This window comes from Streptopelia decaocto (genome assembly GCF_964273445.1).
Source record: "Streptopelia decaocto genome assembly, chromosome: 2".
Taxonomy (NCBI): domain Eukaryota; kingdom Metazoa; phylum Chordata; class Aves; order Columbiformes; family Columbidae; genus Streptopelia; species Streptopelia decaocto.
In genome coordinates, this window is record NC_138655.1 from 111,658,755 (window position 1) to 111,683,571 (window position 24,817).

At 39.2% G+C, this 24,817-nt stretch overlaps 1 protein-coding gene across 10 annotated transcripts in view; it reads right to left on the reverse strand.

Moving 5' to 3' along the window:
- The window catches only part of CLASP2 (cytoplasmic linker associated protein 2), a gene marked incomplete at its 5' end in the record, with an annotated part of 149,009 nt that overhangs the window by 111,186 nt on the left and 13,006 nt on the right, over positions 1 to 24,817 (reverse strand). For all 10 annotated transcript variants that reach the window (XM_082044292.1, XM_082044289.1, XM_082044294.1 and 7 more), the window contains 4 exons: positions 5,063 to 5,160; positions 6,631 to 6,706; positions 7,038 to 7,129; positions 10,602 to 10,705. In XM_082044292.1, coding sequence (XP_081900418.1) covers positions 5,063 to 5,160; positions 6,631 to 6,706; positions 7,038 to 7,129; positions 10,602 to 10,705 — 370 coding nt within the window. The remainder of the gene's footprint in view (positions 1 to 5,062; positions 5,161 to 6,630; positions 6,707 to 7,037; positions 7,130 to 10,601; positions 10,706 to 24,817) is intronic.

Here is a 24,817-nt window from a genome sequence, read left to right on the forward strand (position 1 = left end):
AGGGATGGTGACTCCACCACTTCCCTGGGCAGCCTGTTCCAATGCTTCACAACCCTTTCCGTGAAGAAAAGTTTCCTAATATCCAATCTGAACCTTCCCTGGTGCAACTTGAGGCCATTTCCTCTCATCCTATCACTTGACACATGGGAGAAGAGACCACTACTCTCCATGCTACAACCTGCTTTCAGGTAGTTGTAGACAGCAATAAGGTCTCCCCTCAACCTCCTTTTCTCAAGGCTAAAGCCCCAGTTCCCTCAGCCGCTCATGCTACCATGTTCTCGTATTTCTTCATACAGCCACAGGCAGCAAGGCAGTTTGGGCTAAGGTCTCTATAATTATTGCAACCACAGTCCATTTAGGAATGTTTACAGGAGTTCAGCTCCCAGCAAAAGAGAGCCTGGCCAAGAGGAATCCAAGAAAGTTTACAAGGCTGGGTGAAGAGTGGTTTCACTGTCATGAGCAATGACGAACGTTCTTTGAGAAGAGCAGCATTATTACTGCTTTATCTCATATCTGCAAGCACAAGTCTGGGTCTGACATGCATAATCTATCAGCGAAGTCATCAGTCAACAGAAATACTGTGTCAGCGGCGAAGAGAAATATTATCTTCTTTCTCCAAAAAGGCACAGACAGGTGTTCCATAACTTCACATATTGAAGGACAAATCCCCATTGACAATAAACACATGTTCAGGAGAGCAGGCCACTTCTGCATGGTCTTGATGATTGTTGCTGTCTCAGTGAATAAATGAATGTATGAGGTTTTAGCACTTCAAATAGGGGCTCCTGGCAACCTACTAAACCCTCTCCTATGGCAGATGACAGGTCTCTATCAAAGAATTAACATATTATGGTGATTACGTTCAATGAGAGGAATACATACTCTTCTAAGACACAACATGAGCTGACATGCACGCACACGGAAAACACAGATGCTGGCAAAGAACATGCGCTAGACTTCTAGACTGAAAAGCCATTATTTATTACCATTCTTGATGGAGTTCAACTGTTTGTATGACAGGTAGAGGGGGATACCTAAAAGTATGGACCTTGTGATGAAGAGACAAACAAGCACCACTTCCCTGCCAATAGCAGGAGAATAAAAAAGAAGAAAGGGTGGTAGAACAGACTGATGTCTGCTCTTCATGTCCAAAGTGAGCCTAAAGCAGTAAATAGCCCATGTGAAACCTCACACTTATTTCCCCTTACTTCTGCCCTCCAAATAAGAAAAAAAAAGGATCTTGCACAGACATGTGTCGACATCTGGACACACAGATGGACCTCATCTACAACATGAACTAGACAGACAAGTAGAATCTGCATACCACATGAAATACAGTATTCAGAAATGCATACTGCAAAATGCTTTAGCATTTCAGGATATGAATTTGTGGCCCTGTCCATGAGAACTAAACAAATAACTGGTTCTATACATTTATGTTTCTAAAGTAACAGTGGGAAAAGTTGTCTGATGACTTCCTGAAAGATCTTAAAAAGCTTTTAATACTCAGACTAAGCAACTGCTATCCAGAGCCACATCTATTACTTCCATTCAGGGAAGATTAGCCAAACAGATTCCATACTGCAACAATTCAATTTGGCCCATATAGAACAAAACCCGTCCACTATTCTTGGCTCACAGACCTAGAAATATAACATCCACTTTCAGTATTCAAAAATGTATTAACACTAATATTTACAGGCCCAATACCAAGAACTGTCAAACCTCTTTGGCAGCAACTTTAAAACAAGGGAAAACAAGATCCAAATTTCCAACCACTGACATGAAACCATTTTTTTAAAAAAACTTATATGCTTCAGGCAAAAAGCACAATATTATTCTGACATTTGTAAGTTGAAAAATAACTAGAAAGAGGAACTCACTGATTTTATTTATAAACAAACTCACAAATTAATCTCTGTAAAGAATAAAAATGCACTGAAGAAAAAATACAGTAGTAGCAAATAGAGTCGAACTACAAAAGTAAGATCCCATCTTCTTTTATTGACTACATACATTCCAATAGGTCCAATAACCTTCTTTAGAAAATCCAGTATTTTCCACAAAGGCAAAGCTACCAGGTACAGATTCCAAAACCTTTAAGCCCACTATTATTAATTTACTAACTACATTTGACTTTATACAGACACAGCATGGATCTACCATTTGCATATTTAAGGAAGTTGAGCAATTTCTCAAAACAATGCTTGATTAACTTCCCTGCCTTCCTTTCAGCAGACATGAGCTACTCTTTTCAGTGCTTTAGGGCAGAGCGCATTGAAGCAGCAACACACAGATCTCTAATGTGCAATTTGTTATGTAAACTCAACAAGCCTACGTTCTATTAAATCACAGGTGCACCAAATACTGAAGTAATGGGGTTTTCTGCTAATATTTATGTTTACACCTTATTTTTAATGCACTTGCATGCAGTGAAGAAGCTGCAATGCAGTTCTCTAAGGCTGAACTCGACAACTGAAAGCAGCTGTGTCTGAACTACAGATTATCTGTAATACTTAAAACCCTTAAAACCTATCCAGACACACAAATATGAACACAGATTCTCCTCAAAACACTGATGATACTCTACATCAAAGGTTTTTTTTTTCCCACATATCATAGCTCCTGCATAACCACATGAAAATTTTAATGCATGTAAGTGAAGGGAAAACTCGTGACAGGCACTGGGGGAAGAAACGTCTTAAATTAGGCCCACCCCTGAAGGAACAATAGGCTGAGCTACCACAGAGCTAATCTGTCTTTCCTGAGCTTTGTCAACTGCCTTGTTACTTGTGTGAAGGAGTTGAGAAGAGACTAGAAGAACTCTGCTTTCTGTCAGCAATGGATGCGATGGAGACGAGTAGCCTCATCCTCAAGTAACTCATAACTCCCCTCTTCACCCCAACCTGAAAACCACTGCAGAGGACACAGCACCGAGACTCAATTCAGGTATTATGTTACACTAGGTTGGACTGTCAGGTGCAAAACTCTGGGGATTCGGTGGCAATGACCCATTTAGCACGCACCACGTAGAACTCTCCTTCTTTATGTAAATGCAAATGGTACAACCGCGCTTGCTTTCAGATCAGGAGAAATTGTGTATTCAACTGATTAAGACATTGGCAATAACATTTTGGCACCTACTGCAACTAAATTAGAAGCTGCTGATTGCCCTGAGGATACAAAGCTCCTATGGTGTTTAATCCTATTTGGATCCCAAGATTTACTCAGTTTGTGTCACATGGAAATCTGAACAGGACGAGTGCTGAACCTACAGTTATGGTCAGACCCAACATTCACAGTACAAACAAAGGCTATTTTTATCTGTATGCTTTTGCTCTTATTCTCTGTTCTAAAGGATGCCCAATACCCTACCTTAATGTAAGAAGGATCTTCCACAGTATGTTCCAATTATCTGCTATGAAACTCAATTTTTGGGATTGTAGTAATAAATAACATGGCTTCAACTTCTATAGTAACCATACGATCTCTTCATTGTCCAAAACTGCAACAGCCATTAAAGAGAACAGAATGTGTACAACTTTCCCTTCCCGCAGGCAGGGAAAGCTTTTATCCGAACAGGCTGAACTGTGTCTAGAATGTGCAACAATAAATTCAACACCATTCTCTTTAATATTTTGATACCCTACAAATCATCATTAAAAACGAGGGATAATAGTTTTTTTAGAAGGGTCTGATGAGGCACAGTATCCATTCTGATACTCTCTCTGACACTACGTAGTAAATACATTGGGCTTTATCAAAATCAAGAAGTGAGATGAAGACATGAAGTGGCATATTAACTGATAAGGGGTTAACACATTTTTTTAAAGTGTAAATTGTTTTAATAAGGAATTAGAAATATTTTATTGTATAAACAGTCTTTCCCACTGAGTACAATTTCAAGCTCTGTCTAGCTGACTTAATTAAACAAATCCCTACCAAGGTAGCAACAAATCAATAGCTACCTTTATTTCATATAAACTAATCTACACATAACACAGACCAGCCTTTAAAGATCAGAATTACTTTTCAGAAAGAGAAAGGACCAATGAAGCACTCATTTTCAAAACTGCATTGCACCTTTTGCAAGAAACATCCAGTGTCTTGTGATGGCATGTGCAACACTCAAACAAATGAACACTCCTTTGGGATATTCCTTTCTCATTGAACCCCAGAATTACAACTTCAGAACTTTGAAGTAGTTATTTTGAAAAGCACCTTCCCTCACCTTACAGTAGCCCATACACAAATATTTAGGGTAGAAAGGATTGGTCTGATGTAATTAGCAAGCAGCAAAGGAGGACAAATCTTTTATAACTAACTTCAAGAAGCAGTAGCCTGTTGATTTGCCGAACTTTCATTGCACACACATGTACACACAAACTTGTTCTCACACACAGAATCATAGAATCATTTCAGTTGGAAGAGACCCTCAGAATCATCGAGTCCAACCATAACTTAACTCTAGTACTAAACCATGTCCCTAAGAAACTCATCTGAATGCCTTTTAAACACCTCCAGGGATGGTGACTCCACCACTTCCCTGGGCAGCCTGTTCCAATGCCTGACAACCCTTTCCATGAAGAATTTTTTCCTAATATCCAATCTAAACTGCCCCGGTGCACAATACATGAAAAACACCAAATATTTCAGTTGAGACTCATCTACACTGAAGTTAAACATCAACTCTAGAATAAGTAAGAATATGTATATATTCAAGTGTTTTCTAATTATTGCCCAGCTGCACTCAGTATATACTTGCTTAATTTTAAAACATTTTACTGCTACTATGTAGCTCTCAGCTTCTTTTAAAGTCAGTAGATTTTAACTGGTGAATATAAGGCTGCTTTTAATCATACACCTGTATGACTCTTCCAAGCAGAAAAGATAGCAGCAAAAGAAAGGACACTAGTAGCATCACAATGGAAGCAAAACTAACTAGAAGATAAAATAAAAATTGTAATCATTTTAAAACAAAGGTTTTATTGAGTTTAAAGTTCTGATAAAGACCAGTAACACAGAATGGCTCAGGATTACGAAATCAAAACAGCTAACTCACCTTCCAGGAGGAATTCCTCTCTTCGTAAGATCTATTCGTACTTTCTCTCCCACATGCCTATAAACCTCTACAATGGCTAGTATGGCAGCATCTCTCACCTGTGAAGTCAGAGTTTAAATTGTTAATTTCAAGGTTTCAGAAACCAAAACAACATTTGCGGACAACCCACTAATTTCCAGTTTCTATCAACCTGCAAGCCAACTAATTTCACAAAACAGTTGTAACAGTGAGGACGGAAGAGAAAGGAAATACAACTGTTGTTTCAAGATAGTATTTGTTCCAAGTTAGAGCATCTACAGATGGCAAATGAAAAATCCTAGAAATAACAGCTCTAGAGGGAATTTCTGGGATTGACATAAGACTAATATTTGTGGAAAAAAAAGTGCTTTATTTAGGACTCTATCACAGTAGGCAATAGTTCCAAAAGCTAGTCCCTGCACTCAGTCTTGACACTTCATCTTGCTTTCATCTGTTTCTACATGCAGCAAGGCCCTTCTGGAAAACCAGGACCTGGCTGAGTTCAAGAGTGGGCCAAAGTGATCAACGCCTTCTTTACCTCCTTCAGCAGGAATTGTGTGGCATCACAAGGCAGGGAATAAGACAAGACCGGGGAAGGGGAAAGAGCAGTTAAAACAAGATAGTAATCACCACAAAAACTGCCAAAAAAGCATGTTAGCAAATGCCATTATTCTCTAGAAAGAATTACTGGAATGACTTTGGTATTGTTCTTTGTAGCAGTTTGAACTAAACCCACAATTGCTCTATCAAGATATGAACTACATCTTTACTAATGATCAACAAACAAGACAAATTCTTAACAGATTTTCTCTAGAATAGAACAATGGTATGCTATACAGAGACAGCAAGGACTTTGCTGCACACAGAAACTAAGCATAAAGGCCTATCCTGTATATCTACCTATGTCCTGCCTATGCCAACTCCCTTGTTTCTGTATTCTTAGTCTTTTCTCTCAGGCACAAGTTCAAATAAATCAAGAAAGATCTTATCCATTTCTATTTGAAGGTTTTCTGAAGTTCAGATGTCACCAATATGAACTCATCACAATTTTCACTGTAGATATTTTTGCTTAATTAACTGATTTTAACTACAGTCCTTGCATGTGCCCAAATGCCATTTGGGTTCCATTTAGGAAATTATTACCTGTCCCGCACATAATAATGTTTTCTTTAGCAAATTTGGCAGACTATTACAGGACTTATGTACGGTGTCCTTCTGGAGGCAATTCCTCCTGTCAATATATATATTTTTTTTCTTTCAACACGCTCTACAAGAAACAACTATTTTCAGTAATGAGTAGTTTCAATCTCTGAAGATAAAACTAAAGGGGTCAGCATATTGCAACACTGCTGCCTTTGCAGCTCTGCTTTCATTTAATTCATCTGACTGATTCTGAAGAAAATGGGTTTTTTGTTTCTCATGGTAGAAAATAATGATCTGCTGTACACAAGCAAGCCCATCATTTTTTCTTAAATGCCTACATTTATTTTGCTTTCATTCCTCTGTCAAAGTACAGTTGTTGAAGCACCAGTAAGTAATGAAATTCTTACCTGACTATTCGAGTCACCAAACACTGTACACAGATGTGGTACCAACTTGCTGAGGATTAATGGCTGTGCACCATAACTGGAAAAAAAAAAACCACAAACCTTAATTTATTTTTTTTTCACAGAGAAACTGAAAATACTTTATGCACAAGTGAACTTTTAACTTAGCACTGATAAAACACAAACTTACATCAAACAAGCTCCATCTCTCTCTCTTACTAGTCCTTTGTCTACTTTTAAATAAGACTAGGTTACTATTCCTTTAGTTTTTCAGAAAGCTTACAAGTTGTTTGATTTTTCCCATTTATTAATTCATTAGAATCAGATTTCCTAAAGTATTAGTTTCAGAGAAAAATGACATTCAGAAGAAGGACAGAACCCTTATGTCTCCATAGGAACAAAAAGCTTACATGTTTAAGGTAGCAATAAGACACAAACACACTCCTTCTCGGGATCGGTAATTCTTGTGTTTAAAACCAACAGCAAGGCGTTCCCAAATGTACTATATAAAAACAGAAATAATTGGTTTTGGTTACTAGGAGCACAATACAATGTAATTCTATCCATATTTTATAATTGCATTCATAACAGCTGAAAAACAAACAAACAAAAAACAGAAGGCAGGTCTATTAGAAAAGTAAAGGCACTTCTAAAATTAAGTTATAAAATGCACAGTATGGAACGCAGCACAGATTATTCTTATGCCAAAAACTATTTCTAAAAAACACCCTTTAGAAATCTGAGTATTTTCTTGTTTGAGGAACAGCTCTTAAAAACATAGAGAACTGTTACAGTTAACACACAGAAAACAAACATTAACATTACAAACTACTGTCTCAAGCAGAAGTTGCTATATTCTTTTTGCTTCGTATTCAGTTTCCCTGCCAAAATTTCCCCTCATCCATTTTGGCTCATCCTCACCCATACCCCCTGCTGTCCACTTCTCCTCTACTTATGCTTTAAATTTATTTCTTCATTTTTCAATTCTTTCTTGCCCGTTCACTCTAGTTCCTTCGCTTCCATTTCTGTTCTGCTTTCATCTCTCCTTTTGTGCTGGCGCCGCTTCCTGCGCCACAATTCTCTGCCTCGCTAAACCCTCATTTACCCTCCTGCGCACTCGCTTTTCCCCCCGCACGCCTTTTAATCTTCCCCTCCTCAGTTCATCGTTTTTACCTTTCCATCTCCTTGTCGATTCTCTAGCTGTATGCGATGGTGCAAAAAAAAAAAAAAACAAACCTCAATGCAACGTAAAAGTGAAGCTCAGGAGCCTCGGGGCTCCTGAGTGGAATTTGGGAGCAGATGCGGGGGCTCAGACTGCGGCTCCCGCAGCTGCAGCGCTGCCATTAGGGCCGCAGCTCGCCGGCATCCGCGGACAGCGTTGCCTGGTGATGGCTGCACGCTGCCAACAGCAGCTCCTGCAGCCCGGCCACCACCCTCCCTCCCTCCTTCCCTCCCACCCCCCTTCAGTGGTGCCATTGCAGCGTATAACCATTCCATACGCATCCGCTAAAATGTACGAGAGACTAATCATTGCGATCGCATTTGTCAAAAAAAAGCAAAACCAAACCAAAACCCTCGCAAACAGCTGTTGAGCAACAAAAGCAGTGTAAGAGCAGGGAACACCGCATACTGTTTATTAACAGGGTAACACACTTGGTAGCAGACATAAAATTTTCCCATTAGAGCCCTGCTCGATCATTTTGCCCCATCTGTGGCTTCCTGTTTGCTTGTTTGTTTTATACTTCATTACATTTAGAGAAAACAAACCTTAGACAAGCAGGATATGGCTTGCCAAAACCGCACAGCTTAACAACAAATCACAGGATTTAATGAAAGAAAACATCCTTCTGATTAACCCACTGTCCCAGAAAAACATGGGAAAAAGGAGATCTCCTTTTGTACAAAAATACAGCTAGAGAGAGGTAACCACAGAGTTACAAAACAGTCTGAATAGAAATTTAGTCTTTCACTAAATTAATCCTACTTTAAGAACTGAATTCTTCTAAACAGAAATTTAAATGGCTGCTTAGGAATTTCAGCTCTCACAACTTGCTAGCAACACTTGGTGTCAACCTCCCTTTGTCCCATTTATGCATTTATACCAGCTATATTAATATTTTGATGCTTTTCTGCCCATAAGCAGCTACATCTAGTTCTCACTCATTAAAAAACTCAAAACAAACAAAAAAACCCAAACACATCTAAAACAGGGAAAGGGACTGACAACAGGACAAATTACATATTATTCAACAATGCACTAGAACAGACAAGATTAGTTGATTGGAAGGAGACTTACAGGACTTATCCCAAAAAATTTTTCACCCAGCTCTTCAAAAGGAACATTTCTCTGCAGCAAAGGGAGCCTAAAACTCTGTTTCGGTGTTGGAGGCCCAAGAAAGATTTCTCTGTTTTGGTCCCTGCTGTGAGGATGATTGTTGCTTTTCATCCAAAATGTTAATTGTATATAAGCTATCCTGAGAGCAGACAACTGGAGCCAGGTTTCTCCCACTTTAGAGAAGTTACCAGAAGAACCGTAACTCCTCTTACTTACACACACTGTTCCCTGGACCCCATGAACCGGGGATGGAAACTCCTTCCATCACCTCAGTGTAGAGCCTAACAACCCTCCAGAAACTGGAAGATGGATCAGTAATCTAAAACTCTTTCATGATGAAGGCCTAGCACGAGGCAACTTATCACCCCATTCTATATCAGCAGTGGTTCAAATGAAGGCGTCTCCAAGATGTTCTGCTGTGCACTTATTCACATGCTATTACTGTACAGGCAGGTGTACTTTCAGGTCTCCATGCCAGGTACTTGGGAGCATCTTGGGCAAAGGAACATGTCACTCATGAACTACTTGCACTTAGGCATGAAAAAAATGCTGCAATGTCTTTGTTGATGAACAGGAACAGAACTACATCCCATGAAAAGGTAAAGACATGTCTTTGTGGATTACGCTACCAGAGTTTGATGCGTAAATCGCAGTCAGATTTGTGACCGTGTGAGAAAATGCCTCATGTTGGAAGGGGGATAAATACGCTTCTACAGTTGCCTACCATGCCACCTGTTTTTCCTATCAGGCAAACAAAGCAATTGAGAACAATCTTCTCACTGCAGGTCAAGTCTGCAAAATCTTATTCCCTGCACACAAACATTCAAACCTGTATCTATGAACAAAGAAAGCCATGAATTAGCATGCAAAAGAAACATTTTCATTCACAAAAAGTAAGATGTTCCCTATTAACTTCTGCACTTAAAACTCAGAAACAGATTTTCTTCAGAAATTAAAAACACAAATAACAGCTCCTCCTGACAATCAGGGTCTCTAGAGTTCCAAATTACCTCATTGCTCAAGCAACGTAATCCTGTTAAACAACCCTACATTTTTCAGACTCACACAGTAGAAATACAAGATTTAGCACTTGGAAGCCACATAGTGCTAAGAACTGTAAAAAGGTTTGCTTAACTCAAACTTCAACCTATGCTAACGAGACACAGGGAAACTTATCCCCATCTCAGTTTGTCAAAGGTTCACACAGCATGTTTGCCATATATCTAGAAAGCCAGACTTTTAAAGTTAGAAAGCACCATCTCAACTGTGGGGCTACTCCTACGTGTTCAAGTACAAACCTGATTTTAAAATAAATTCAAAGCTAAATAAACTTGTTTATTCTCATTATGCAAACTCAAACCCAGGAGGTTGTTTCAAACATGCTTTAATTAACAAAGTCCTGCCACATGACATGAAAACACATACTCAGAATTTAGCTATGATATGCAAGAACTGCAGAATTGCACTGTGCCAGTTTTCTTTAGATAAACAATGCATCAGTGTCAGTCCACTAAGAATATCTTTAGCATTTACACCATTAACAGTCACCACAACATTGTGACATATTCAAAGTCAAGCTCATGCATAAGTCATAAGCTCACTGGAGGCCAACATCTGAATGTACGTTAGGCAATCATACCATGGGTGGTGCTGCTTCGTCCATCAATTTCAGTATAAGATTCTGTGCTTGCTCTCGAACTTGGTCTTTGGCATCTCCCATACGATCTATCAAAGGCAGGAGAACTACAGGAGAGAAAAAAAAAAAAAACGGGGAAGAAGAAAAAATATTAAACACCCAATGAAGGTTTTCTAATACTTAAGGATATTTCCTGAAACAAATTTAAGATACATCTTGTTCAAAAATAAAAGCTGATTTTGAGTTGGTCAAAACATTTTAAAGTCTCAAATATATTTCTGAGTATTTTACAAGACTAGCAACAAATGCATGGTACTGAGGCTGAAGAAAATATTATATTCCAACAAGCTAAAAAGAAAGCTTCCCATCTTAAAAACTGTATGAATTACTTCAATTTAACCTCCAAAAAAAGTATGCCAGTAGCTTCTGAATGTCTGCCTTTTCTGAAAAATAATTCTAGGCCTGGTAAGTGGGAAAGAATTGGGATAGGAGAGAAGGACTACTTTAAAATCAGTGAGATTTAATTACAAAAAAATTAAGTTTTAAATCCTCCTATTCATACAGTGGATCTTCTGGAAACTCAGCCTTACTTCAGTAAAAGTACTGGTATTAATAAAAGCTACTATTTTAAAACAAGTGTCCTCAAACAGTATTTAACTGGCACGATAGCTGATGATTTCACATCCTAAAAATCAGAACCCATTCAAAACGAAGGGACTTGCCAACTCTTTTCACTTGCTTACCCAGAGAAAAGTTTATAGTTACATCGGATAAACAAACAAACATTAGGATATTTAGGAAAGTTGAATGAATGCTTAGATCAGCATTGTGCAAGACATCCTGCCATACTGGTTCCCAGTCCTCCACCTGGGGTCTACGCATAGGCTGTGTGAGGAGGAGAGAGGAGACAGGAGTTGAGCCTTCCCTCAGGAAGTACAACTGACATGGAATTGGCGCAGATATCTCCTGTGGGATGGTGCTTTTCAAGTCAGTATAAACACATGAAACACGAAATCACAGGATGGTTGGGGTCAGAAGGGACCCCTGGACGTCATTTAGTCCAGCCCACCTGCTAAAGCAGGTTCACTCGGAGCAGATCACACAGAAATGTGTCCAGGTGGGTCTTGAATGTCTCCAGAGAAGGAGACTCCACAGACTCCCCAGGCAGCCTGTTCCAGTGCTCTGGCACCCCCAAAGTAATGAAGTTTCTCCTCATGTTTAGATGGAACCTCCTGTACTTAAGTCTATGCCTGTTGCCCCTCATCCTATTGTTGGGCACCACTGAAAAGAGTCTGGTCCCATCCTCTTGACAACCACCCTTGAGATATTTATAAAGATACAAATGCCACCTAGAAAAAGCAGTGTAACATGCTGATGGTGGCATTTACCTGTCAACAGCTCAACCTTCTGGTTAGCTTTTGTTTCTGATCTGATGCACAGGTTTCTAAGAGCTGAAAGTATCAGTCATGTAACCTAGGTAGAACTTCTTCAACAGAGACCATGATACCCACCCAGCCCATCCTTCTGCTCCTGCACTCCGGTTAAGCTGGGACTAAGTTTGCAATTACCATGCCATTTATTCCAAACTTCCCAAGCTAGCACAATGTTTACCATGAGTCTTGGAGACTTCGTCATATTCCAATAAAGAAAATATAAAAGTAACAGCTAAAATCATGTTTTGCTGCATTTGGTCTTAAATCTCTGAACACCTCACAATACTTTACAGTTGCTGCCTAACCTCTCTCAGCTACTGATTGCTATAAAATTTATTTTCCTATCCTACTCACAGAAAAAATAACTGTATTGCCCTACCTTTTGAAAGGGAGATCTTAAAGAATTTCAACAGTACTTAATGATTTTACAGTAATAACTAAACAATAGCTTTGTCAGCAAAAGTAACTCAGGAGGTCTCCTCAGTCCTCTGTTCACACATTAAAAACAGCAGCCATCTATGTACCATGATTATTACTGCAAAATACACTCCTGAAGTTTAAATTTCCCTTCCTGCTGTATCCAAACACTTTTTAACTGTCCTAATCTGAATATTTAATTCTACTGGCTCTGGATATTCCACTGATATCCTTGGCTACCATTAATGAGTTTTTGCGTTTTTCATCTATCTTCCCTTCCTCCTCTGAATAAATTTTTACACCTACTTTAATTTTACAGGTTGAAGGGCTGTTTTTTTTTTAATTGGGTTGGGTTTTTGTTATTGTTTTGCTGGTGTGGGGTGTTGGGTTTTTGTTTTGGTTTGGGGTTTTTTTAATGGGTGTTTTTGTTTTGTCTGGGGGATTTTTTTTGTTTGTTTATTGTGGGGTTTTGTTTGTTTGTGGTTTTGTTGTGGCTTGTTTTTGTTTCAGTTTGGTGGCTTTTTTCCCATTTTGTAAACACAGAAGAAACATCCAAGAGAGAGTCCAGCGCAGGGCAACAAAGATAATTAAGGGAGTGGAGCATCCCCCTTATGAGGAAAGGCTGAGGGAGCTGGGTCTCTTGAGCTTGGAGAAGACTGAAGGGTGACATTATTAATGTTTACAAATATATAAAGGGTGAGTGTCACGAGGATGGAGCCAGGCTCTTCTCAGTGACAACCAATGGTAGGACAAGGGGCAATGGGTTCAAACTGGAATACAAGAGGTTCCACTTAAGTTTGAGAAGAAACTTCTTCTCAGTGAGGGTGGCAGAACACTGGAACAGGCTGCCCAGGGAGGTTGTGGAGTCTCCTACTCTGGAGACATTCAAAACCCACCTGGACACCTTCCTGTGTAACCTCATCTAGGTGTTCCTGCTCTGGCAGGGGGATTGGACTGGATGATCTTTCGAGGTCCCTTCCAATCCCTAACATTCTGTGATTCTGTGATCCAGAACTCAATAAGTGATTTTTGGGAGTGCACAGTCAACCCCTCCTGTAAATTTCCCATCACTCATATACTTACTGATTACATTTTTCTTGCCAACAGTACTTTTCATGACTATTTTTGGCACTTCTACACTGGCCTTTCACCTGTACCACACACATTCCTGGTGAGGTCTGCTACATGAAACTGACTCTTGAGCAGCTGAAGGCGACTCCAGCTTCACAGCAAGGGACACAAGCAGAGCCCCTGAGAAGCTGCTCCTGCAGAGGGGAACACAGCAAGTGCCGGTCCTGCGGAAACACAGCTCCTTTGTGACTAATGAGCACACCAAGTCACTTGACGGAGCTGCAGATACCAGGGCTCCGCTGAAATAACTACAGCAAGCACAGAGAACAGCTACTAGGAGCTGCTGAACAGGGATGAGGTCACCAAGTTAAACTGAGCTATGACACAGCCTGCAGATTTCAGTGTGCGTAGCTACTGAACACGCCAGCCTTTGTCACTCCTGGTGCTCCCACACAGGGACAAACTGCTGCAGGAGCTATTAAAGGGCCCAAGTGTCTGCAGGCTCTTGACTTTTTTTCCCCCCCTAAACCTCCAGTTTCTGTAAAACCCCATATAAGGCATGATATATCCCATTTGGATGGGACAAATGGAATTGGGCTGTTGAACGCTGGCAACCACCAGCTGGTTTTCAGTGTGGTAGTTTATCTTCTCTGTCAGAATAAGCTCCAATAGGAAATGATCTTAAGTCAGTTGCCTATTGATAAAATTTCAGTGTATTTAACCATATGGGGATCTTCGCCAAACAAATTTCAGTTTGAATTCTTAACGCCTTCATCACTTTTTCTACAAATGTTAGACGCATGTAGGGAGAGCTATAGTGAAAAACAGCTGAATTGTGTAAGCTGTCCTTTCTATGAATAAGTGGGAAACATCCCCCCACCTAAAAATTCTGGTAACATTTGACATACTCAGGTCCATTCCAGCATCCTGTTTCACTGACCACCCTTCTCTTTTTCCTGCCTCAAGCCTCCAGGCCTCACCTTGCTCCTCTCTAATCCTGCCCAGCCAATATCACAGAGCAGAAGAAACTTTGACTTCTCATAAGAAACCTCACCTAAGACTAAGGCAGTACTTACAGCTGAGCGTCAGAGATGACGGTGCAACACCAGCTTTTGCTCTGCATCAGGGTAAGCCAGTGCTAACACTGCCTACTCACTGCCCCAACCACTGTTTCCCCCTCACAGCCCATACCACCCCTTGTAGCACTATTTGTCTGTTTACACGGTGAACTGAGGACATACTCAGACATTCCAGATGATACACACATGTCAATAAAAAGCACAAGCTAAGAGTTATGTTGGAACTGAGACAACAGGAACAGCCTGGGGAGGTTTTGGCGCCTTAGGAAGTATCTACTGGGTGTTTGTATACTGAGATTTTATAAAAATATTTTTAACTTGGCCAGCTTAGGCAAGTTTCTATCCCTACCAGGAACAGCTGAAGTCATACTTGCAATACAAGGTCACCCTTTATCAAAAATCAAGTCTCTGCTTTAGAAGATTAAAGCACTACTACATCCCAAAGAATGAATGACCAGAAAATAAATCACTAAGAACAATGCTTTTTTTTTGGTCCCCCAACTTCAATTGGAATACAACCAAGCAATCATTTTGGCTGATACGTTTCCTTTAAGTTTTACATGTTTTCTCAGCAGCATTATCAAATTGGTGTCCTTTATGCTGCGGTGCAAATATATGCATTGAGTTATTTCTGGCATCAGTCTGCAAGCTAAACAATCTCAAAAAGATGTTGGAATTAAAAGGAGGGTGAAGAAGGAGAAGCAGGACCATGCATGAAGGCAGTATTCAAAGTGGCAGCCTCCTCACAGGCTATGCATTGAAGTATATAATTTGTCATATTCAGTATGGATTCACACATTCCTACTGTTCTATATTAACCTTGCCCATCTTACTTCTTCTGTTGCCTGGTTTCTTTAATTATTTCAAAGGGATTTTGGAAAACCTATTAACATATGACAACTTCCTTCCTTTTATTTATTTCTGCTGATATGCTGAGAAACATTACACCAAATTCAAAAGAAACTGATTCCGTTTGCGCTTGCTGGTTATCTTTTGCAGAGCCACGAAGCACTGCATCTCACTCAATTTGCCTTTTCCCTGCATTTTAACATATTGTCAAAGTTTCCAATGATTACCAGCCACTCTGAGTTTTTCCTGTAAGATTTCTACATTGTTATACCATGATTTTACAGGTTTTGATTGCTGAAGAAAACTTAGAAGTGTTACTAAAAATATTCTACAGCACGCATTAATTCTACCAGATCTACCTCAAACTGATCTGCTATTTACATCTGAGATGCTATTTTTACCTGTGCCATTTCTAATTACAGAACAGTTACCTTTCTATTATATCCCTAACAGAGCTTATTATCCTGTTGGTTTCTTTTCCATTGTTTGTCTTCCTTCTCTTGGCTCCAAAAACTCAAATAGATTTTCATTTATACAAATTCACATAATGATTTTATCACCAGTTGGACAGTAGATGCAAGACTTAAGGCCAAAACCAGCCTGCAGAGTCAAAGTACAGTCTTGAGAGATTAAATGTTTATTTCCTCTACTGGAACTGAAGATGATAAACAAGTAAATCCCAGAAAGTCAGTGCCTGGAAAGGCACTCAATGTATTTTTAAAAATCCTGAGCAGCTTAACTGTATGACTCCCTGCAGCAAAGAATGCCATAGGTAGCACAATCTCTTTTTGTTAAACTTTAACAAGAGTTCATTGTATTATGACACAAATATGGAGCTATTCACTTTGCATTATCGCTCACAGCTCCCTCTCTATTCCCTCTCTCTCGACTACGTATACCTGCTCTTTTTCAGTGCTCATTTTATGTGTACCCTCTTATGTCCACACATTTCTAGGAACCAATTTTACATAGTCCCTGTCTGCTCTACCCCAAAGACTTACAAAAAAGCATTAAGCAAATAAGAGTTTTTACCAAGCAAATAACATCACTGTCAGCAAAAATTCTGTTACTAAGAAATGTAACGTCTTGCCTTATGCATCAAAGGAAAAGGCTTAGAGGACAGAAACAGATTGAACCTAGGCAGCAATATCTTCCCAGTTTTCTCAGAAACCTCGTCAGGCCAGGCAACAGCATTAAACAGCTGCCATTAGAAAGGAGGGAGGGAAAGAGCTGCCTCTGCAATTAGAGCAGTCTCTGTTCTCCTGTATGATTTGCATGGGAGAGACGGGAGTCCCACAAGGGCTCCCACAGGGCCAGTCTGACAGACCCACATGGCCAAGGGCTACTTCTAAGCAAAGAACGATGAGCAGGCGCTCAGAAAGGGCCTCTCTGCTCCCCTCCTCATACCCCTCTCTCTTCTAGTCAAGACAAAGTCCAGTCCATGGTAAGTTTTATCAAAAGCCATCTCAGACGTTAATGTGCTTCTTTGGGGGCTGCCCAGGAGGCAACTAAGAAAAGCATTAATGGGATTAATGAGATACACCAGCAGTGGATGGAAAAAACTAACACCCTTTTTTATATCCATGAATCTACCAGGGTCTCAGTCTCAGGAACATGAGAGTAGAACCTTCAAGTCCAAAGAGTTTCGAGAGCTGTATTAGACGAGCAAGAAAACTAGAAGGTAGAAAACAAACGTTCATGTTGTCTTCTGAATTTTTTTAGCTCTAGGCTAGGTTTCTGCAGAACTAGTATTAATCAGAACCACAGCGAAACCAAGGAAGGCAAGGATTTCTCCACTCTTACCTAAAGGCACTGCATTTCTAGGTGTCACATAGTGAAGTGTCCACAGACAAGAGGCAGATGGTAATCTAAATCACCGCCTATCACTCAAGCATAGATCGCTTCAGGTAAAATTCATTCCCACTACCAATAAATTCCAGTGCTAGCCAGGCAGGTCATAAAGCGCTTTAAAAGGCTGCACAGATTTTTTTTTTTTTTTTTTTTTACTAAAGCTTTGGGGAATCTGTCACCAAGATGAAAACAGTCGCGGCTTAGACCAGCTAGACAACTAGATATGAGCATTAACTATACAGGAAACCAAAGAAAATTTAAGAACTTTCTAAGATGTTGCAGGAAGTTAATAATTCTTGTTAAATTTTAAAAAGTAAAAGGAATTAAAAACATTTATTCTGGAGGAAAAAAAAATGCAAATGATGGACTGTCCTCTAAAAGCCTTTTCTAAAACCAAACCAAAACAAACAACTTATTCAGCATTTTATTAAGAAAATCCTACGACACATACCAAACAGCTTTTCCTAAGGTCAATAAGCAGTAAATTGAAAAGGCAGTATCAGATAGAATACCTGACTTGCATTTAGATGCAACAAGGTATTTTTTAACAAGACTTCTCTCACATGAACAGAAAAGCTTGCTTTACATTATCTCAGCAATTTCATTATTTGATTTACTTTCAAAGTTTTCTCTAATATCTGAAGTTGGCCATACTTTAAGCAATGACATGAGCCAGAAAATCTTGAAGGTCCCCTCCAACCTAAATTATTCCAGGTTTTATGTTTAGGTGTTCTGCAAGCATTTGTATTCTGGAATCTTACAGTAGATCGTGCCATTAGTCTCAACATTTCAATGAAATTAATTAAAAAAAAAAAAAATCAAGAAGCCCCTAAAACCTGAAAATCAAATATTTTTTCTACATGCTGTATATCCATGATGGCTCATACTAAAACAGTTCTTGGTTTTCATGGTGTTGAGGAAAGCATTTCTCCATGCATCATTAAAACCACTTATTGAGCAGTCACATACATCTTGATTAAACTGTGTCTTCTTTCATCCAAAAACTTCAATCATTAAGCAGGAAAAAAAGCAAAAACAACCAACTCGGGTGTCACTTAGAATCATAGAATTGTTTAGGCTGGAAAAGACCCTTAAGATCATCAAGTCCAACCGTTAACCTAGCCCTGCCAAGTCCACCACTAAACCATGACGCTAAGCACCATGTCTACATATACTTTAAAGCCCTTCAGGGATGACTCCACCACTTCCCTGGGCAGCCTGTTCCAATGCTTCACAACCCTTTCCGTGAAGAAACTTTTCCCAATATCCAATCTAAACCTCCCCTGGGGAAACTTGAAGCCCTTTCTTCTTGTCTTGTTACTTGTGAAAAGAGACCAACACCCTCCATGCTACAACCTCCTTTCAGGTAGCTGTAGACAGCCGTAAGGTCTCCCCTCAGCCTCCTTTTCTCCAGGCTAAACAGCCCCAGTTTTCCCAGCTGCTTCTCATCAGACTTGTGCTCCAGGCCCCTCACCAGCTTTGTCACCCTCCTCTGCACTCTCTCCAGCACCTCAATGTCTTTCTTGTTATGAGGGGCCCAAAACTGAAAACAGTATTCAAGGTGGGGCCTCACCAGTGCTGAGTACAGTGGCACAATCACTTCCCTTGTCCTGCTGGCCACACTATTCCTGATACAAGCCAGGATGCTGTTGGCCTTTTTGGCCACCTGGGCACACTGCTGGCTCAGGTTCAGCTGGCTGTTGACCAGCAACCCCAGGACATTTTCCACCAGGCAGCTTTCCAGCCGCCTGAGCCTGTAGGGCTGCCTGGGGTTGTTGTGACCCACGTGCAGGACCCAGCACTTGGCCTTGTTAAATCTCATACAATTGGCCTCAGCCTAATGAGGCAGCTGGTCCAGATCCCTCTGTGTGGCCATCCTACCCTCCAGCAGATCAACACTCCCACCCAATTTGGTGTCACCTGCAAACTTACTGAGGGTGCACTCAATCTCCTCATCCAGATCATTGATAAAGAGATTAAACAGAGCTGGCCCCAATACTGAGCCCTCAGGAACACCACTCCTGACCATCTGCCAACTGGATTTGGCTCTGTTCACCACAACTCTTTGGACCCGGCCTTCAGCCAGATTTTTTCCCAGCAAAGAGTTTGCCCATCCAAGACATGAGCTGTCAGCTTCTCCAGTAAAATGCTGTGAGAGCACTTTTCATTCAGGTTTTAGATATAAACTCTTCATTACATCTGGATCATGAAAATTGCTTAGAAGTAGGAAAAAACAACTTTTTTTTTTTCCAATTCCCTGAAACTTCTACAAAGTCTCCATAGTAATGCATTTGAGAAGAACCAACTATTCTATGCAAACTGCCATTTTTGGTATTTATTTTGCATCTTTGTTACATCCAGTTAGGTCATTGTTTGATGTGAACATATTCAACAAGGTTTATTTCAGTAAGTTATTGTAGGTACTTGTATTCTCACCAAAGATCAGGATTGCACCATAAATAGACAAGGTTTATGTAAAACATCTACCTACTCTGTTTTCTGTCTTCTAAAAAACCACAATGAATCCTAATTTCTCAGTTAAATTTCACTTTTATAGCTGTGTTTTTGTGATAAAATACCTGGAACTTTAAATATATTTTTGTCTCAATAGAGTGTTACATTTTGGTGATCATGAGAAGTTTTTATTTCTGATTCAGAACTCGGTAAGTGATGGAAGTATAATAGTGCATTACCTAACTGTAACACGGCAAAACATTTATTTTTCCACTGTTTAATTTCCTTTTCAGTTATGATGAGGACAGATTTATTGTAAATGCAGAGAAAAATAACTAATATGACTGAATATTCACCTCCATAAGCAGCACAGGGTTTTTGCTAGGAAGTAAAAAACACGGATGCTTTATTATTATTTCCAGCTTTACAACCTACATATATGCTGTAAATTAGATTTGGGCAAAATCAATACAATTGCTGTAGGACAAATGCTTTCCAGTATTCTGAAGAGCATGTTAGTGATCTTCGTATTGAAGTGTAATACCTGATAAGAGACTTAATTCAGTTTCCTAGGCAACAGTCTAATGTTGCAGTAACTTCCAAGGTGTTATCCTTTTATGACTAACCACACTGCACACTCTCTGCAGCTGGCATCGGTGTTCTAGGAACCTGGACACACAAATTTAGAACCTCTTTCTTAGCACTTCCAGTGAAGATACTTGAAAATACTTTGCAAGCAATAAATATCAGGGTGTGTGGTAGTTCATAAAACTATGTAGCTATATTCTGGAAAATATAAGCAGATCAAGGAGCATTTGAGTGCTACATCTTAGAGTATTTAAAACTATCGCTTGTTCTGTGATTAAAAGAGATTACATAAGAGTACATAATTACTTTGTCACAATCTCTTTTCCCAGGTGATGGGATTAATTATTAAAATATTAGATATCAGAAATAAAAGAGAATATTAGAATTATGGGCAAATGTGGCTGGATGATAGATATTATGGGAAAAGCCTCTACTCCTAGTTTCATTTTCTAAAAGGACTGAATGTTCTTTTGCACTCTTGTTATCATCAAAGGAATTTTAAAAGTATAATAAAGGTATATGGAATCTGTTTCAGCTTTAATGTGGTTTTATATCATGATATTTTTCTGCATCTATTGAACTGTCCATTAGTCTATGATATAATTATATTGCTATTCACTTTCAGATACAACTTTACAAGATGTTGCAAAATATATTTTAGTTATCTGTCAATTAAAGGAAAGACACACAACACTTTAAAAAGATGAAACACAGATACAATTTATATAAACTACATAGATGGGTAAGTCTGAATATATAAAACACATTTTACACAAAAAACCCCATATGTAAATGTGTGTATATGTGTAATAGCTGTTTCAAATTCTTCTTTCTGTAAAAAGAAATCAGTGGGCAAAAATAATTTTGGAAGACAGTTGTAGTGCTGTATACTAAGATGTGAAACCAATTTGAAGTGTTTAAATTCTTTCTCAGGTGACTTCTAGAAGTGATGGAAGAACCTTTAAATTAGACTCTTCAGAATAATTTAAATGCTCTTTCAAATTTATTGGTATAATGAAGCATGTAAGTATGTTGCCTGATTTATTTTAAAGCAGTTGCAAGGACTTGCAGCGTGCATTGATTTCTTTGAGTGAATTTGGATTAAAAGCATTTGGTACAAGAATTTGAAAATATTTGTTTGGATAAGACCACGTTCTTCTGGAGAAACTGGCAGCTCATGGACTGGACAAGGTGTACTCTTTGCTGGGGAAAAAAAATGGCTGGATGGCCAGGCCCAAAGAGTTGCGGTGAACGGAGCCAAACCCAGTCGGCAGCTGGTCACGAGTCGTGTTCCCCAAGGCTCAGGTCTTTTCCAACCTAAACGATTCTCTGATTTTGCTTTCTTCTGGCATCTGTAAAGAACTCAGGATAGCTAGAGTTAGCACACACAGAGTTAGCTAGAAGAGACAATACAGCTTCAATGAAAAGAAGTGGTATCTCACAAACTCGTAAGAGCTCTCTACAGAACACCTGTGCAGAAGGTAATTCAGCTAACAGAGTGAAGCTGGATTTTCACATAATTCTCAATAAGGGGTCTTAGAGGAAAGAAGGTACCATAATTACAAGGGCATGGAGCAAGAGACACCACCCTGAACAGTGAACCCTAAATGTATCATCGCTGCATAGGAAACAGGTTGTTACAGTAGACAGTCTCATTAATATATTAGGTCAATTTTGAAGAAACAGTGATGTAACAAGGAAATAGATTATCAATAATTATAAAAGTAATAGATGACATAATAAAACCAAACAGAATTATGGCACTATAAACATATGCTGCATCTGTGCTGTTATGGCTTCCTCAACACAAAAGCACTACAACAGGAAGGCACTGAGAGGGGAAACAAGAACAATAACAACTGTAGAACTATGTTTATACAAGAAAGAATTGGACTGGGACTCTTACCCGGGGGGGCAGGGGGAAGAGATAGCAGAGAAGAGGCACAGCAGGGATCCATAAAATAGAGACAGGCAGTCAAAATGGTTAAGAAATGATGGCTCACCTCTCTAATACAGGGTCTAGTGAGCACAAAGTTATCAGGCAGACAGTCCAAAAGTAGAGTTTTGCCTAAATAAGCATTACTACAAAACACTGTAGAAGCCAAAAGTCTACGTGGGTTCAAAAACCAACTAGATAAAGCTGTAAGAAAACAGGAGAGACACTGAAGATACCATCTGCCTTAGCTGACCCTAAGCCGCAAGACTGCTGACAGCTAGGGCATCATACTGAAGGTGTCACCAACGCATTTGTTCTGTCCTCACTTTCCTCTCAGGCATCTGCAAATGGATCCCTGTCAGACACGAGTCTTTGATCTGACTGACTGGACTCATTCTCAGATTACATTAGAAGCCAAATCTGCAGAGTCAACAGAACATGATTTGGGAAACTGCTGGTTCTTTAAGTCTGGTTGAAGGAAGCAGTTTTCTTGCTCACCAGCGTGCTTTTAATTACTCTCATAAAGCCCGGACTATCCGCGCTCCCAGACACTTACAGTGAAGTTTTTGTATCATTGCTTCACTGACAAAAACTGAAAATGGTCCCAATCTTGTTACAAGACTTGGAAAGACAGCCACCAACTGAAGAGAATTCATACTATAAATCACTCTTTTAAAAAGTCGTCTAAAATAAATATTTGTTTTCTGCCTTTACTGAGACTAACATTTCAGTGTCTGTTAAGCTTATATAAAAGCTGATCATGGCACAACAGTGACTTGCATATTCAACATAATGCACTCTACCAGTCCTGTTTCTGGTGATGCTCAGTTTCAGTTGAAGGCACTACTACTCAGCTCTTCTAAAAAGTACTTCTGGAATACACAGCTTCAGATGTCTATTGATGCTACACATGTTCGATAGTCATTCAGTGCCAATAATGTTTTTTTTTTTTAATATAAATGCTACTGAGTACTGGAATGTAAATCTTTCATTTGTTCAGAATCTCAAACTACTCAAATCCTGTGACAAAAAAAAAATATTTTTAAACTATTCTCAAATAGTTCACACTTAGGGAAAAAAAAAAACACAGAAGAAATGAAAAAGCTTTCCAACCTTTAATGAAGTTGCTGTAATTTTAATTTCTACACACCACTAAAATATAAACCAAAACCAGAGTAACACTCTGAAGTTTACCATAGCTAGAAATGGAGACGATTCAGAAATCAATACTCTGCATAGCACAATATGTCTCTGGTTCCCTTACACTGCTGCAATACAAAACCACCCAGCCAAAGAAAAAACCTCTGCAACAAAATAGATTTAAATTCTGTTGCACACTGTTGCAGAAGTTTTACAGCATCCCAAAATATGTTCTCAGTGATTTTAGTTAGAAACTTATAAACTATTCTTTTTATTCCTAAACTTTAAAATTTGCTGATATATTAACTCTTAAATACAAAAGTAGACACATGAAGAGGGAGCTTAACATTTTGACGATTTGAGATAGCTGGGCATGTGGGAACAAGGCGCAAGATAATTCACGCAAATTTTGGAAAAGGACATTAAGCTAGAAACTTCAGTTAAAAACAGCCAGCGATGTAACACCAACATTAATGCCCTAGTATCACTATCTGCTTTCAAGGACATCAGCAAAATGAGTTGAGCAGAGCTGTTTGCTTGTACTTCCCAAAACAGCTGTTTCACACTCAGGCACATGTAGATCCATTAATTTGAAATTCCTTTGAGTAAACATTTAACAAAAGAATATCAGTTGGTACTTTTTTTTAACCCCATAAAAGGTTTAGACTAAAAGCTACAGTCCAGTTATGAAACAGGAGGTGGACCACACAGTACTCTGAAACCACAGGTTTCAGCAGACATAAGGCTCTAATTAAAGTGATCTGCAAATAAAACCTTTAATCTTTAGCACAAGTTCAAGATCTGATTTATATTCCCATGTAATTTCTAGATGACTGTCTTGGGGAACAGTAAGCAAGTACCTAGCATGGGAGTGATAAGCGACTACATAGCACAAAACTAATTACTGGAAAGTTTTTCCCCAAATCTTTAAAAAAATCCCAGCCATCATCTAGAAATCAGTGACTGCATGACAAATGAATATTTACAAGTTAATATAAAATTATTTAATTTCCAGCAACAGCAATATGATGCCTACCAATATATTGCAGGGTGTTTCAAAAAGATGGACCCAATTCCAAAGCAGGGTATTTCACCATAGCAATGTTACAATTACATAAAAATTCACAACTGGCTGGGAGAGGCATCTAGCAGTAGCCATTTGAAACTCTATGCGCCTCCCTTTCAAGCAGCAAGAGTTTCATTCACGGGCAGTTCGTGGTTGCAGAGATGTAGTGATTTCAAATTGCGTCCACCTTTCTGAAACACCCTGTATACTGCTTTGAAATTGAGTCCATCTTTTTGAAACATCCTGTATAATTAGCTCAAAAAGCTTTCAATGTTACACTTCAGTGGCTAGGGGACAGGAAAAAAACCCAAGTGTCTGTTACTTTTTGGTCTTAA